The sequence below is a fragment of the Myotis daubentonii genome, chromosome 2 (genome assembly GCF_963259705.1).
Source record: "Myotis daubentonii chromosome 2, mMyoDau2.1, whole genome shotgun sequence".
Taxonomy (NCBI): Eukaryota; Metazoa; Chordata; class Mammalia; order Chiroptera; family Vespertilionidae; genus Myotis; species Myotis daubentonii.
The window spans coordinates 64,676,870-64,690,777 of record NC_081841.1 but is presented as its reverse complement, the minus strand read 5'-3'; the positions used below and the strand labels follow the sequence as shown (position 1 = coordinate 64,690,777).

At 43.7% G+C, this 13,908-nt stretch overlaps 1 protein-coding gene across 2 annotated transcripts in view; it reads right to left on the bottom strand.

The window, feature by feature from the left end:
* Window positions 1-230: 230 nt before the first annotated feature.
* The window catches only part of IRAK3 (interleukin 1 receptor associated kinase 3), a 58,016-nt gene continuing 44,338 nt past the window's right edge, over window positions 231-13,908 (bottom strand). For both annotated transcript variants that reach the window (XM_059683520.1, XM_059683519.1), the window contains exons 9-12: window positions 5,674-5,872; window positions 5,367-5,429; window positions 5,123-5,287; window positions 231-3,905 (exon numbers count right to left, since the gene is read on the bottom strand). In XM_059683520.1, the coding sequence (XP_059539503.1) occupies window positions 3,384-3,905; window positions 5,123-5,287; window positions 5,367-5,429; window positions 5,674-5,872 (949 nt within the window). In that variant the 3' untranslated portion in view covers window positions 231-3,383. The remainder of the gene's footprint in view (window positions 3,906-5,122; window positions 5,288-5,366; window positions 5,430-5,673; window positions 5,873-13,908) is intronic.

The following is a 13,908-nucleotide window of genomic DNA, read 5'->3' as shown; positions in this document are numbered from 1 at the left end:
ATTGTCCATTCTTGTATTTCAATTTGTGTAGTTTTGCCTCTGGGATTGCTTTTTCAGTCCCAAACTTGTTACTCAGAGGATCCAGACAAACCCATGTGGGAGCGCCAGTCACCAAGCTTTGAGGACAGAAAGAACAAAGGGCAATGGACTAGAAGCAGCATTGCTAGTTGCCAGTTGTTACCAAGGGCACAACGAAGCAAAGAGGGGGGCCAACATAGAAATGTTGAGGATTTTTTTCCAAAATAAAAATAGCTTTATTGTTTTAAGAAAATAAAAATGATCCATGCTCATTATAAAAATTTCAAATACATCCAAGTCTAAAGAAAGTAAAGATCATCCAAATACCACAGGCCAGAAAAAAACATTATTAACCTTTTGGCAAAGATCTCTCTATGAAACATATATTATTTTAAAAAATCCAGTCTTATAAATGTGGCCCTATTAAGCATGCTATGCTGGAGTCTGAGTTTTCATTCAATAATATTTCAGTGACAAATTTCCAGAGTTATAAACATTGATCTAAATAATCTTTAAGGACAGTTGCATATAAGTCAATTGTATATGTGTGCTATACTTTATGTAACCCATCTTTTATTGAAGGACATTTAGGCTGTTTCCAATGATTTAATATTATACATCTCATAAAGTACATCTTTGCCATCTTATTTACACACTTGATAATTTAATTCAACTTGACTTATAAGAAAACACTTGTTCTGTATTGTGTAACATGCTAGGCCTTAAAGAGACGGCCCCTGCACACTCAGGGAATGTTTAGAATAAATTCCTAAACAAATTGCCGGGTAAAAGTGTGTCGTTTAAATTTTTGATACATATTGCCAACTTTAGTACATATTGCCTTCTTTTTTTGTTAAATAATTCTTTATTGACATATTGCCTTCTTAGAAAGGTTGTACCAATTGTCACTCCAGCCAATAGTGAACAAGAATGTCCTTTTGCCCACATTCTTGTCAATTGCTCCAATATTTGCCAATCTGGAAGGATAAAGTTAATACTGATAAAATAAGCAACACATTCGCTGTTTTTTTTTTTTATTTTCAAATGAAACAAGGTAAATCAGCCTCAGAATGGTTTACATAATATAAATCCAAATGCCAAAGACTTCTGCTTCCTTTCATTAGCATGGATAATCAAGAGTGGCCAGCCAGCTCAGGTCACAAGAATTGAAATCATCTGAAGTCAAGTTCAAGCCTGCTCCCCTACTAGTCTTAGCAGAGGGACCATTTGGGAGCACTGTGAACACAGACATCGTGATCAGACGCGGAAGATAGCACTGGACAGCCGGCCGGCAGACCTGCCTGTGCCCTCCTAACTGCTTGGCCTCTCCTAAGCATGGCCTCTCCTAACTGCTTACCTGGGGCCTGCTTTGGGCCTGTCAATCAGACTAAGGCTTATTGTGTCTTAAAGCACACTTTCTGCCATGAAATCCTTTTCCCCCCAGAACTATAGCTCCACATTTCTGACCTTGGTCTGCTAACCTGCTCCTAATTCCTGATAATTTCTTGTTTTTGATCAGTTGTTCTTGAATCTGGACTCTAATCTATGCCTAACCCAACCACACACACACACACACACACACACACACACACACGCACGCACACACGCACACGCATGCGGGCCATGTGTCTATTCCTCTGAAGCTAGAGATCTACCCTTTCATTATACATGCCCTGAAGAGGGAGCAGTTATAAATCCTCTGGAAATGGTTTTCTTGAGTATTTCCAGCCATCATCACAAAGACAATCATTATCCCCACTTTGTTAATTTACCCAACAACATTTACTGTAGCTGAATTTTTGAGTATGTAGGTTCATGGAGATCATTTAATTCAACTTGACTTATAAGAAAACACTTGCTCTGTATAGGATAACAGGCTAGGCCTTGAAGAGACGGCCCCTGCACACGCAGGGAATGTGACAGAGCAATGGTCCCAAGTGATGTCCATGTCCTAAGAAACCTGCGGATATATTACTTTACAGAAGAAAAGAGACATCGCAGATGTGATTAAATTAAGGATCTGGAGATGCAGAGATTTTCCTGGATTATCTGTGAGGACCCAATGCAATCACAAGGATCCTTATAAGAGAGAGGCAGGAGGGCCAAAGTATGAGAAATAGGTGATAAAGAAGAAGTCAGAGAGAAAGAGAGATCTAGATTGAAAGATGCTACGCTACTGGCTTTGAGGATGAAGAGGCCAGAAGCCAAGGAAGGCAGGAGCCTGAATAGGTGAGGGAACGAATCTGCACCTAAAGCCTCCAGAAGGGATGCCACGGACTTCTGACCTCCAGAGCTGCAAAATAATTAACCTACATTGTCTTAGCCCACTCGGTCTGTGATGATTTGTCACAGCAACAATAGAAAACTAATACAGGCAGTTTACAAGCCTGGTCAGAGAGAGAGATGGCACAAGCAACTTTGGTATCATTCAGAAAGTGACGAGTATAAAATATAAATACAGTAATATTGCTATGGAAATGCTGGTAAAGTGAGTACTTCTGGCTGGAGATTAGGGAAGTCTCAGGAGGATGGCAGTTCTGCTGGGCCCTGAAGGATTGGTAAGATTTTAAAAGGGAAGGGAGACAGGACACAGCAGGAGCAAAGGCATTGAGTTGGAAGGTACAGAATCAAAAAGCAGACCTAGGCTCTTGTGACCAGCCATCTTCTCAGAAACAGAAATTACCTGATTAAAATTTCATACATCCTACTTAGGATATAATAGGTACCTACGTTTGTAAAAAAAAGAACTTATAATAACAGTCAACAATTGTATTCTATGTGATAAATTATCCTAAGAGTTTAAATACAGACTACAGATCTTGGGCAAAAATCTACTCTCTGCAGAGACCATATCATAGCCAAGGGTGAGCCTGGCTCATCTTCACACAGGCAAACTTGATAGGGATGAACAGGGAAATGCCACGGGTCAATCAAAGTACACGGAAAGGCAATTCTTTAAAGGGCAAGCATTAATATTTACAAACTAGACATTTCCTACGACTTCACAGGCAAGCTACACCCAACAGTGGAATCCAACTGAACACACTTAGCAGAACGAGGCTCTGAGGACTCAGATCAATGCCGTGAAGGACGTAAGAATCCAGTCTCGTTGGGGAGGTTTTGATTGCTGTGTTTGTCTGAAGTCAGGGCCCAGGATCTTAAGGAATCACGAATGGCTCTAATTCAGCCTAGATTTGATCTGAGGCAATTACCCGACAAAACACACTTTTAAGGCCCCTCGTTTTGCAAGTTGGAGAGCGAAGAATGGGATCGTCCAGATTGTTGATCCTCATTGCCGAGGTCGCATGGATCACCCTCAGGGCATTACTTATGAAGGCAATGTCTTCCCAAGACGCCACCTGTACTCAAGTGCCGGGGTAGTACTTGTCATCTTCTTTATCTTCTGGTAAAATGGATTCCTTTTTGTTCTGCTCACATTCATTCCAGACAAATTCACTGGAACAGCTGGTCTCCACTGGCCTGCCCCTGTGAGTGTGGCCTGCAGCTTCTGCAGAAGGGTCCGCATCTACACGGGGGGCCCCTGAATCCCAGGCTGGTGCCGCGTGCTTTGGAGACCAGCGTTCTTCAGGAGGAGAACTGGGCAGTTTGCAAGCCTCCTCCTTTCTCTCATTCCCCGTCTTTCCATCCAAGCCCAGATAAGTAACCTCAGACTGGCTGCATTCAAAAGGGATTTTCTGAACCATTCTCTCTTTCCTCAAATGTTGATCATGAAGCAGAGGCTGTCTGTTCTGTCTTTCATCATCTTCCACTGGAATACTTGGCACGTTATCCAAGAACAAAGAAGGACACCTGAAAGACTTGAGTGAGGTGGGAGGATCTTCAGCAAAATATAAGCTGGCTTGAGTGCTTTCGAGAGTAGTTAGGACCTAATAACCAAGGAGCAAGCAAACATAGAGTTAAGCTTGACTAACGTTTCCTTTTACCCTTTTTCCGTCTACCTTTGAAGGACTGTGCTTTTGTTTTCATGAAATCAGTTCTACTACAGAATTTTGAATGAGAAGGTATTAAAGATTAGCTAAACCCTTCGTTTTAATGAGTAAATTAAGTGACTTGAAGCAAAGGATAAAAGAAACTGCATTGAATTGAATATCAGGAGACCTGACCTAGATTTGCTACCACTACTTTTGGACCTGGGGTGAATCTCTTATTATTTTTAAAAATATGGTTTTATTGATTTTAGAGGGCAGCAGGCTAATTTTTAAGTTGATAATTTTATATGGCCTGCAAATGATGCTGTAAATATCCAAATGGCCCTTGGCAGAAAAAAGGTTCCCCACCCCTGCTCTATCACCTGGAGCCTTCTATTACAACCCTGCAGCCTTTCCTTCCCCACCATCCCACAGAAGCAGAACTACCTGTGGTCTTAGCGACATGAAATCCAGCCCTCTGAGCCTTTGCAGGTGTACATTCTCTCCCTGGAATGTCCGTCCATCCTGATGGCTACCTAAATCCACCCTGTTCTTCAGGGCCTACCTCCACTGGCTCCTCCATCAAGAAGCTTCCTTGACTTCCATCAGCTAGAATGTACTAATTCCATGCTCCGATCTACCAGGATCCTTATCTTTCTGTCCTGAAATCCCATGTTTCCTGAGGTCACTCTCCCTGTGGATAGTGGGCTTGAGGGCAGCAGCTGTATCTTGATCACTGTAGTATCCCCAGCACCCAGCACAACATCTGCCCCTTGCAAAGTAGGCACTAAATAAATATTTGTTTATTGTAAACAAATAAATGAATGGACGATTAAACAGATGGACAGATGAATAAAAAACCGTTAAGGGGAATACACACTGCATTTTTAATGGGCAGATCTCTTATGAAGGTTGAATAAAATGTTATCTCCAAATTACTATGTCTCTTCCTTAAAATGTTCATGGTGCCCTGGTTCCACCCAAGAATGACCTCTACTAGAGTACCTGATGATGGGACATTTCGACTTAGAAAAGCTATCTATTAGATTAGAATTCTATTTTGGGGGCTGGATTTGTCTCATTAATAAAGAATTTACTTAGATATACATTTGTCCTATTTAGATTTTCAATGGTTCTATGGATTCAGTTTTTAATAAAACTGTGTGCATACGTACTTCATCCATTGATGGTCTTAATTTTGCCCGTGTCGCAGCACACTGGCCCGCCAAAGAGAAGAGCTTGGCAGAAAAATTCCGAGGGCAGGGAAACACTTTCTTATCTAGAAGTGAGACACATGAATCGAGGCCTCTCTTCTCCATCAATTCCATCAGGAGATCCCTCTAGGAGGAGAAGAAGACAACCTCATTTAGAACTCTATCAGGAAAATGACCACGGTGCAGAGGGGAGGACCAGTCTTACCAGCTGAATGTGCTTTGGGTCATCCAACACCACTTTACAACCGGTCAGAGCTTCCATTATCACCTACAAAGGACACACAGAAAGTCAGTTACGCACATTAACTATATCCACATGTTAGTGGCGGCTAGTAACCTTAACAATGAATATAGTTCATTCCAATTAATGAATTTATATTTTATTACTGATTGATTACCCAAAATTAATGTATAAGACAATGAGTAACAGGAGATCATTTGTTGCATGCCATTGGTTAATAAAATCAAACAGGTTTCAAATGTCCCACTCAATTGAGGGCATTGTCACTTACGATGCCAAAGCTGTAGACATCTGTTTTAGTGGACAACTTGCCCTGCCTGATGTACTCTTCCGGCATGTACCACAGATGGTTACTGCTGCCGCTGCTCATGCTTATGGTGGCGCTCTGAGGCTCGAGGTGGGGCCGGAAGTGTGCCATGGCGAAATCCATGAGTTTGGGTTGAAACTGATCATCCAAAAGTATGTTGGCACTAAAATGAGGAGCAAGGACAAACAAGACAAAACATCATGAAGACATTTTGGTGAAAAACAACACGATGAGCTCACCTTCATGTCTTATTCATTACAAACATGGACAAAATAGAGCCATCCATATTTTCCATGAACTGTAGGACATATTCTCATTTTTCTTAATGTGAGAATGTGTCCTAAATCCAAGTGTTCTATAGAACCAAAAACCAAATCCTGACCTAAAAACCGCGGGCATTTCGATTTTACAGCTACCTACGTGGAGTTGGTGGATAAAGCTGATGGTTCGTCAAGAGGAGACACTAAGGTGAACCAAAGCGGCCTTCCTTGTGCTCTTCTTGCACGTGATGAGAACATGACCTGGGTCTTACTCAGCCAATAGCTGTCAGTTCTGTGCACGGAGCTCTGCCGTGGAATGCTCTGCCCACAGCCACTCACCTGCAAGGTTTTGAGGAATCTTCACTGGCCCCGCTTTAAGGATAACCCTACTCCACAGTCCCATCCCCACGGCTTCTTTGTCTTTGAGTCTTGTTTAAAATATAACCATCTAAAGAGGCAGAGGCAAAGTCTTGGAGTCCATTTTATCTGTTCGTCACATAAAAACCTTAATAGTCACTTAACATCTTGGCTGGAAGTAAGCGCGAGCTTGTTTGACCTTGGAAGGGCTGCTGTAGGAGGGGTGGGAAAAGATAAGCTGAGGGGGAGCCCCACTTCCCACGGCCCACCTGGCTCTGTAGCCACTGGCGGGTCAGTTCACCCCGGAAACCTCAGCAGCATCTTCCCTCACGAGTGAGATGAGGAAAACAACAGAACTCACAGGCACAGACACAGCTACTGCTGGGCATGCTCAGTAAACGCTGGCTTAGATGGAGGCTAGTAATTCCTCACAGGAGAGCAGGTGGCTATTGAGAAAAGAGATGGCTATTGGGCTAAGAGAAAGTTATCTGCTTTTTCAACTTTGTTAAGGACTTGTTTTTGTCCCCTGAAACCAGAGCTAGTATGAGATCCCTGCCCATCCCAATGCCACATGGGCCTTTGGAGTGCCACACACTCTTGTTAAACGTGGTGAATAGCTGCAGGATAAACACAGGAAATGATTAATTCTGAACAAGAGTTGGGTCTCACGAAAGTTCCAGAGTCCCTGCTGTCCCTGGACGAGCAGGCTGACAAGCCGGCCACTCCACACGTCTGAACTGCAGGCGCTGCTGTGATTCCCAATAGTCAGTCTTGGCTCTGTTTCAAGGATTTGAAATGGAGGCCTTGAGGATTCTAACCCAGACTTTGTCTAGGACTCAATTGACAGCCAAAATGATGGGGCTCCCCGGGATCAGAAAGACACGCCTTAAACTTTATGTCACTCTCCCTCCTCTGAAGGTGGCAGGAGAATCGCAAATCCCAAAGAACCCACCTTCTGCATAAGCCCTAGAGCCCCTACCTGTTCTGCGGTCCCTTCATTAATGAGGAGAAAGTCAGGGAGGGACTTGTATCTGGGAGGAGGCTTATCTCAGAAGCACAGTCCTCGGTTCTCTCCCTGCCTTGTCTTTTCTCTCCTGATATTTCAAACCCAGCAGCTTCTAAGACCAGCCTGGGTCTCACACACCGATGTCACACCTCACCCATTCTTGGGTTTCTCATTTGGAAAATAGCATTAACTATCCTGACATGCTTCTGAAGGTGAGGAATATACTAGAGCCAGATCCTACCTTCTCTCCATCTCTCAGTAAGAATAGACATTTAGTTCATAATTACTTCTCCCACGGGTGTACACTGCACTCTTTCAGATCCAGGCCAAGCTTCCTGGGATGCCCTGGTCAATTCTGAGTGCCGGGGTAGTTAATGCAGGAGTGTGCCAGGTGTGCGAGGTGTGCCAGGAGTGAGGTGGGCAGAGAGGTCCTCTCATCGCCAGGACCAGCCTTCCGCCCCTCCAGCCTCTGCCGCACTCAGGGCCGGGCCCTCCGCTGCAGCCGCCCTCTTCGTCTCAGCCCAGGGGGAGGCAGCAGAGCTCTGAACGCCAGATTTTCCTTGTCAAACTCCTAGCCCTCTTCTTCCCCACCAGCTCTGAGGAAGGGTTAAAGCGTAACTTAGTGCCAGAGCCATGAGAATGCAAAAAGCTAAATCTGTGGATCACTCAGGCTCCCAAAGAATAATTCTTTCCTAGGTACAAAAGAGAGAGAGGGAAAAAAAAGCAGTAATAACAACAACAACAAAAACCATAATCTAATCTATTTACTTGACCCTCAGCAGAACTGGTGGGAAGCTTCCGGCAGCGGGTGAAGCAGTTCTGTAAGAGGCGGCCCGGGGAACCACGATACGCTACCCGGTAAAACCCACGGAGGATTCGGGCAGCGAGAGGCCATCAATAAGAATGCGAAATTGTCCTAGGGCACTGCGTTTACACTTTGAATAATGATATTTGGTGAAAAGACAAGTTGTGTACCAGCAGACCTTAGTGTATAACATAAATTTAGAGCCCAGTGATTTACTCTGTTCTAAATAAAGGTTAATGGTAGCCGAGGAAGAAGGATGTTCTGTTTCAGAAAAGTGGGAATTGCAAAAGGCCCATCAACAATCAATTCTGCCCTAATTCTTTCCCCTGCTTCTACCTCAAATAGAATGTCCCAACATAAAGTGCCTTCAGCTACCATGTAGGTCAACTGAATGCGTTTATCCTATGGGGGTAAACACAGGCTGAAAAAATAAAGACAACATAAATAACTGAAACCATGTAACAATATGGTGCACTAACAGGGCAGCTTGCTAGCTATTGTGGCTACCAAAGACACAGGTGAGAAACATCCAATGGCTCACACACTTAATTTAGTGTCTCTGCAACCTGTTTCTTCTATTCTTTCCCACAAGACCACTTACTGTAACAGAGAGGCCTCTAGAGCAGGGGTCCTCAAACTTTTTAAACAGGGGGCCAGTTCACTGTCCCTCAGACCGTTGGAGGGCCGGACTATAGTTAAAAAAAAAAAACTATGAACAAATTCCTATGCACACTGCACATATCTTATTTTGAAGTAAAAAACCAAACGGGAACAAATACAATATTTGTATTTGCATGTGGCCCGCGGGCCGTAGTTTGAGGACCCCTGCTCTAGATCATTCTTCCACAGAAGGATCAATGATAGGGTCACGAAGAGATGGGGAGAAGCCTACACAGGTGGTGACGTACATCCTCACTGCAGGAATATTACTTCATCTCCCTCTTGCTAAGTCTTTAACACAATTCTTTTGGAGGGAACTGCATCCCTCAATGGCTACAAGAATTGCTTTCTTTGCACACCAGTTTGTCTCCTGATTTAGTAGCAGGCTGTGGGCCTTAAAATAAAGCAAGATGACACACCTAGACTATAATGCAGGATTTGAACGCAAGTGCAAATACCATGTTTGATATGTAGGTGCAAGATTGTTTTTTAAAGATACATTTATTTTTATAGCATTTTATGGGACGTTATTGGTGCCCAGTAGCCCAGTCCCTGAGTGCCTGGCAACTCTCAGGGAAAGTCCAGACTCCACCCCATAGGCCCGAGAGATAGAGGACACATGTGGCCTCTGGTTGACAGCCTGAAGCGATGGGACATCTTGCTGTGTTACTGCTGTTGCCACACCAAGATACCCCTCACCAGATGGGGCAAGATCCAGTCTCCCCGGGAGCCTGCAGGTGACTGGGAGGGGTGCACACAGCCCGCCCCACTGCAGCATGCAATGCATCTGGCCAAAATGATGCGAGGACATAATCTCACAGGAAACATTAGAAATGTTCACCAGGAAATGAACAGGGATGAATGTCTGGGATGAAAAATGCCAAAGATAAAATGCATTTGAATTTAAGATCGTTCATAAATGTGAAAACAATTAAGCTCGGGAAGGGATAGGTTGGAAAAAGCAAGAACCACCACTGCTTTCCCGTAATTCAAAAACATCTCTGTTCCCCAAATAAAAATGGGAAGGTCATTTGTCAAGAACAGAGACGTCAACTCTTTAAGATTCTTTTCTTTAAATCCTTTTCCTCCTCAAATTCCACCATCTGGAAATAAATAAAGTTTTGTTTTTATAACATTCTCTCGGAAGAGTTCAAATTACGAAGACATTTTTGGGCAAACGAAACCACCAGGCTTCTCGAAAACACTTTTGAAATGTGGGCTTGGCTTCCTCCTTGAGTGTCCTTGGCACAGCGTCCCCCGGGGAGCCTGTTTGCTCTCACTGCTTCACAGGCGCAGGCCAGGGTCCTGAACGCACTCCCAGGTCCCGTCTCCAGCTCAGGCCACCGCCTGCTGCCGTTTTCACCAGGTGTCCGACGTCAGCATCTCCAAATCCGCACACGTTAATCACGCTCTCCTTTCCTGCGCATTTCCCCGTCTCTGCCCAATGAAGCCAACGTGCCCCCAGAGACAATGACTAATCACCCAGTAGGAGCGTGATTGTTGGGCCCACACACACGGGAGCCCCGCCCCCTCCCCCAGCTACAGAGGTGTGACAGAAGCAGGTTACTAATTTCTGGAAGTCTCAGCTTTCTCCTGTGTCAAACTGAGATAAGACCAATGATACCCAAACTCGGGGTTGCTGGGGAGGTTAATACATTGTCCAGTGGGCTCTTAGGTCAGGTCTAAAGCCCTCGAGCTTTCACTGACTCCCTGATCTGTCTGCAGCCTGTTAGCTACCCTGAGGTATTAGCACTTACAAATGCAGGCAAGGAGGACTGCACTTCCTGGTGTTTAAGGGCTTTCTTCTTTTAAAAATTTTTTAATTAAAAAAAAAATACATATTTTTTTTATTGATTTCAGAGAGGAAAGGAGAGGGAAAGAAAGATAGAAACATCAGTGATGAGAGAGAATCATTGATTGGCTGCCTCCTGCAGGCCCCCCCACTGGGGATCGAGCCCACAACCCAGGCTTGTGCTCTGACCGGGAATTGAACTGTGACCTCCTGGTTCATAGGTCGATGCTCAACCATTGAGCCACACCAGTCGGGCTAAATTTTTAATTTTTATTGAGGTAACATTGGTTAAGAACATTTTGTAAGTTTCAGCTGTACAGCGTTATCATTTGGTATCTGTATACACTACAGCATGCTCGCCACCAAAAGTTTGGTTTCCATCTGTCACCAAACATTTGGTTCCCTTTAACCTTTACTCCTTTGTCATTCCCCTCCTTTTTCTGTGTTCAGTGCTCTTTCTTTATACTGTTCCCTTCACCTGCAAAGTACTCCTCCCCTCCCCCCAATTTTTATCCAGGCCTCTCTGCAGCCTAATATTCACTTCCTCCATGACGTTTTCACTCAGCTGCCCTGAATTCCAGCAGTCCTTCTTTCTCCAAGTCCCCACTGCACAGCTGCACTATATGTCATTTGACTCTTACTAAGAGACTAGATTCTGTTGTTTATATAAGCATGATGTTGAGTCTATAGAAAATAGTTAACAAACATGTGTTTATATAATCAGTTTGTTAATTAAGAGAATTTAAAACCATAAGTAGATTAAACCTCTCTTCATATGGCAAATATGTGGCCCCAATGTTGCCAAAACATCCTCCCATATTCTTGGCAGACATCACAAACTGAGTTCAGAAAGCACACCCTCCCCCTCCCCCAATTCCCTTTCAATACTGCCTGTGGGAAATCATTGCCAATCCATCAAAGATGAAATGTGAGATGAAAATGACTTATCATCGCTGCTATATAATCACTGCTATATAATATAATCGCCCCTTTTTCAGATGAGGTAAATGAGGCCCACATGGTTGAAATGACTTATTTGGTGCAAAATAGCTTTTTTTGTTGTTGTTAATCCTCACCCGAGGATATTTTTCCATTGGGTTTTTAAAAATAGTTTTATTGATTTCAGAGAGGAAGGGAGAGGGAGAGATTGAAACATCATTGATCGGCTGCGTCCTGCACACCCCCTACTGGGGATTGAGCCCGAAACCCAGGCATGTGTCCTTGACTGGAATCGAACCTGGAACCCTTCAGTCCACAGGCCAATGCTCTATCCCTGCCGTGGGCAAACTACGGCCCGCGGACCGGATCCAGCCAGTTTGAAATGAATAAAACTATTGAAAAAAAGACCATACCCTTTTATGTAATGATGTTTACTTTGACTTTATATTAGTTCATACAAACACTCCATCCATGCTTTTGTTCTGGCCCTCTGGTCCAGTTTAAGAACCCATTGTGGCCCTCGAGTCAAAAAGTTTGCCCACCCCTGCTCTATCCACTGAGCCAAACCAGCTAGGACCACTGATTTTCTTTTTTAGAGACAGGGTAAGGAGAGGGAGAGACAGAGTGAGAGAAACATGAATGTGAGAGAGACCAGGGTCAGGGATCAAGCCTGCAACTGAACTACGTGCCCTTGGCCGGAATTGAACCCCAGACCCTTCAGTCCACGTGCCGACACTCTATCCACTGAGCCAAACTGGCTAGGGTGCAAAATAACTTTTTAATGACAGAGCCAGGACTAAAGCTTAGCCCTCCTTTTTTTGTGTTCAGTGCTCTTTCAATTTACTATAGTTAACTGGAAAAAAAATCTTTTTATTCAGCTACTCATAAGAGATTAAGTATCTGTTGATTACAAAGCAGAATTGAAATGAACTTTTATCTCCTCTTTTCTTTAGGTGCATATAGAAAATTCCAGTGCAAAACAGTGGCTGAGCGGTCACAGGAAGACAGGTTTTAGCTCACTATAAAGGAAGCTCTAATCATCAGAGCTGCACCGCGATGGTGCTCTGACAACTGCTGTGCTGGGGCCCAGGGCTGGCTGGATGAGACACTTGGGAGGTGGAGGGGCAGCCTCCACTAGGTGAGAGAAATTACAGCTTATTGCCAACCCTGGGCGGTGCTTTATATTGATGATCTCCCTCCATCCCCACCACCTGGGATGAGTGCAGTAGTAGCCGGCTCAGTTCCAGATAAGAGGACTGAGCCTCTGGGAGTTTAAGGAATTCACCAACAGTCACACAGACAGCAAGTAGCAGAGCGGGAATTTGAACCGAGATCTTCCTGACCCAAAGGCCATGCACGTAACCAGTGACAAGAAACAGAGACATCAATGACATCTGGCTGGTTGTTGAAAAGGGGAAAGGAGAGAGAGAGAAGACTCTGGGGAACAGGCAATTCAGGACTTTGCCTCGCCTGCTCTAGGGTGAGTGGGTCTCTGGAGGTACCTCCTTAACGTAGCTGAACTCATCCCTGCTCTGAAGTTGATCAGGATAAAGCATGACCAAGATTTTAAAAATGTAGGTTCACATCCTTCTCCTGGTACAATCCCTAGATTTGGGTATAGAGCACAGCACAAAAATAGGCAGGGGCAGTGTCACAGAATTCGAAAGCAAGAAGAGCTCCAACGTGAGGCTATCCCTGTTGGCTCAGATCATACAAGTGAGAAGAAACCTGTGGCCTGAGAGTGGGAGGCCCTGGGCTGGAGCGGATTTCCTGTGCTCCTGCCCTGTCATCTGCAGTGCTGGTGCAGGCACCTTTTCGTTGCTTAGACGAAGGTGCTGCTCACACTTTGGGCTCTAGGCTGCAGGATAATGACCTTACAATCTTCATTTCTTAAACGATTTTAAAAACCACAAAGGCGTAAGATTACCAAGCTTCTTTTGTAGATGGAAGTAATTACAGGGAATGAATAAAACAGAACTTTCAGACATTACTTAGTAACTAGACTCCTTCTTGGAGTTTCTTCTGCTTCCTCGGTTTGAAATAGAAAGATCTGATGCCAAGTTATTTTTTCTAATAAATGTTATTTTTATTATACAATTATATAAATGTTATAATTATAAATTTTATTTAAAAACATAGCATAGAAGTAATAACTAAGCCATTAAATTAAAAGCTACATCTCTCTGTCTAAATAAAGCCTTATGTATATTTTGGTATGTTTTACTTTTTATTTGGTATGTTTTACTTTAATCTATTCTTTAATTCATAAATTTGTAGTACTACAAAGTTATAAACGTGTACTCAATGCTACTTCAATTTGGCTTTTTTCACTTAATCTCACTTTATGCACATTCTTCCAGGTTATTTCATACTATTAAAA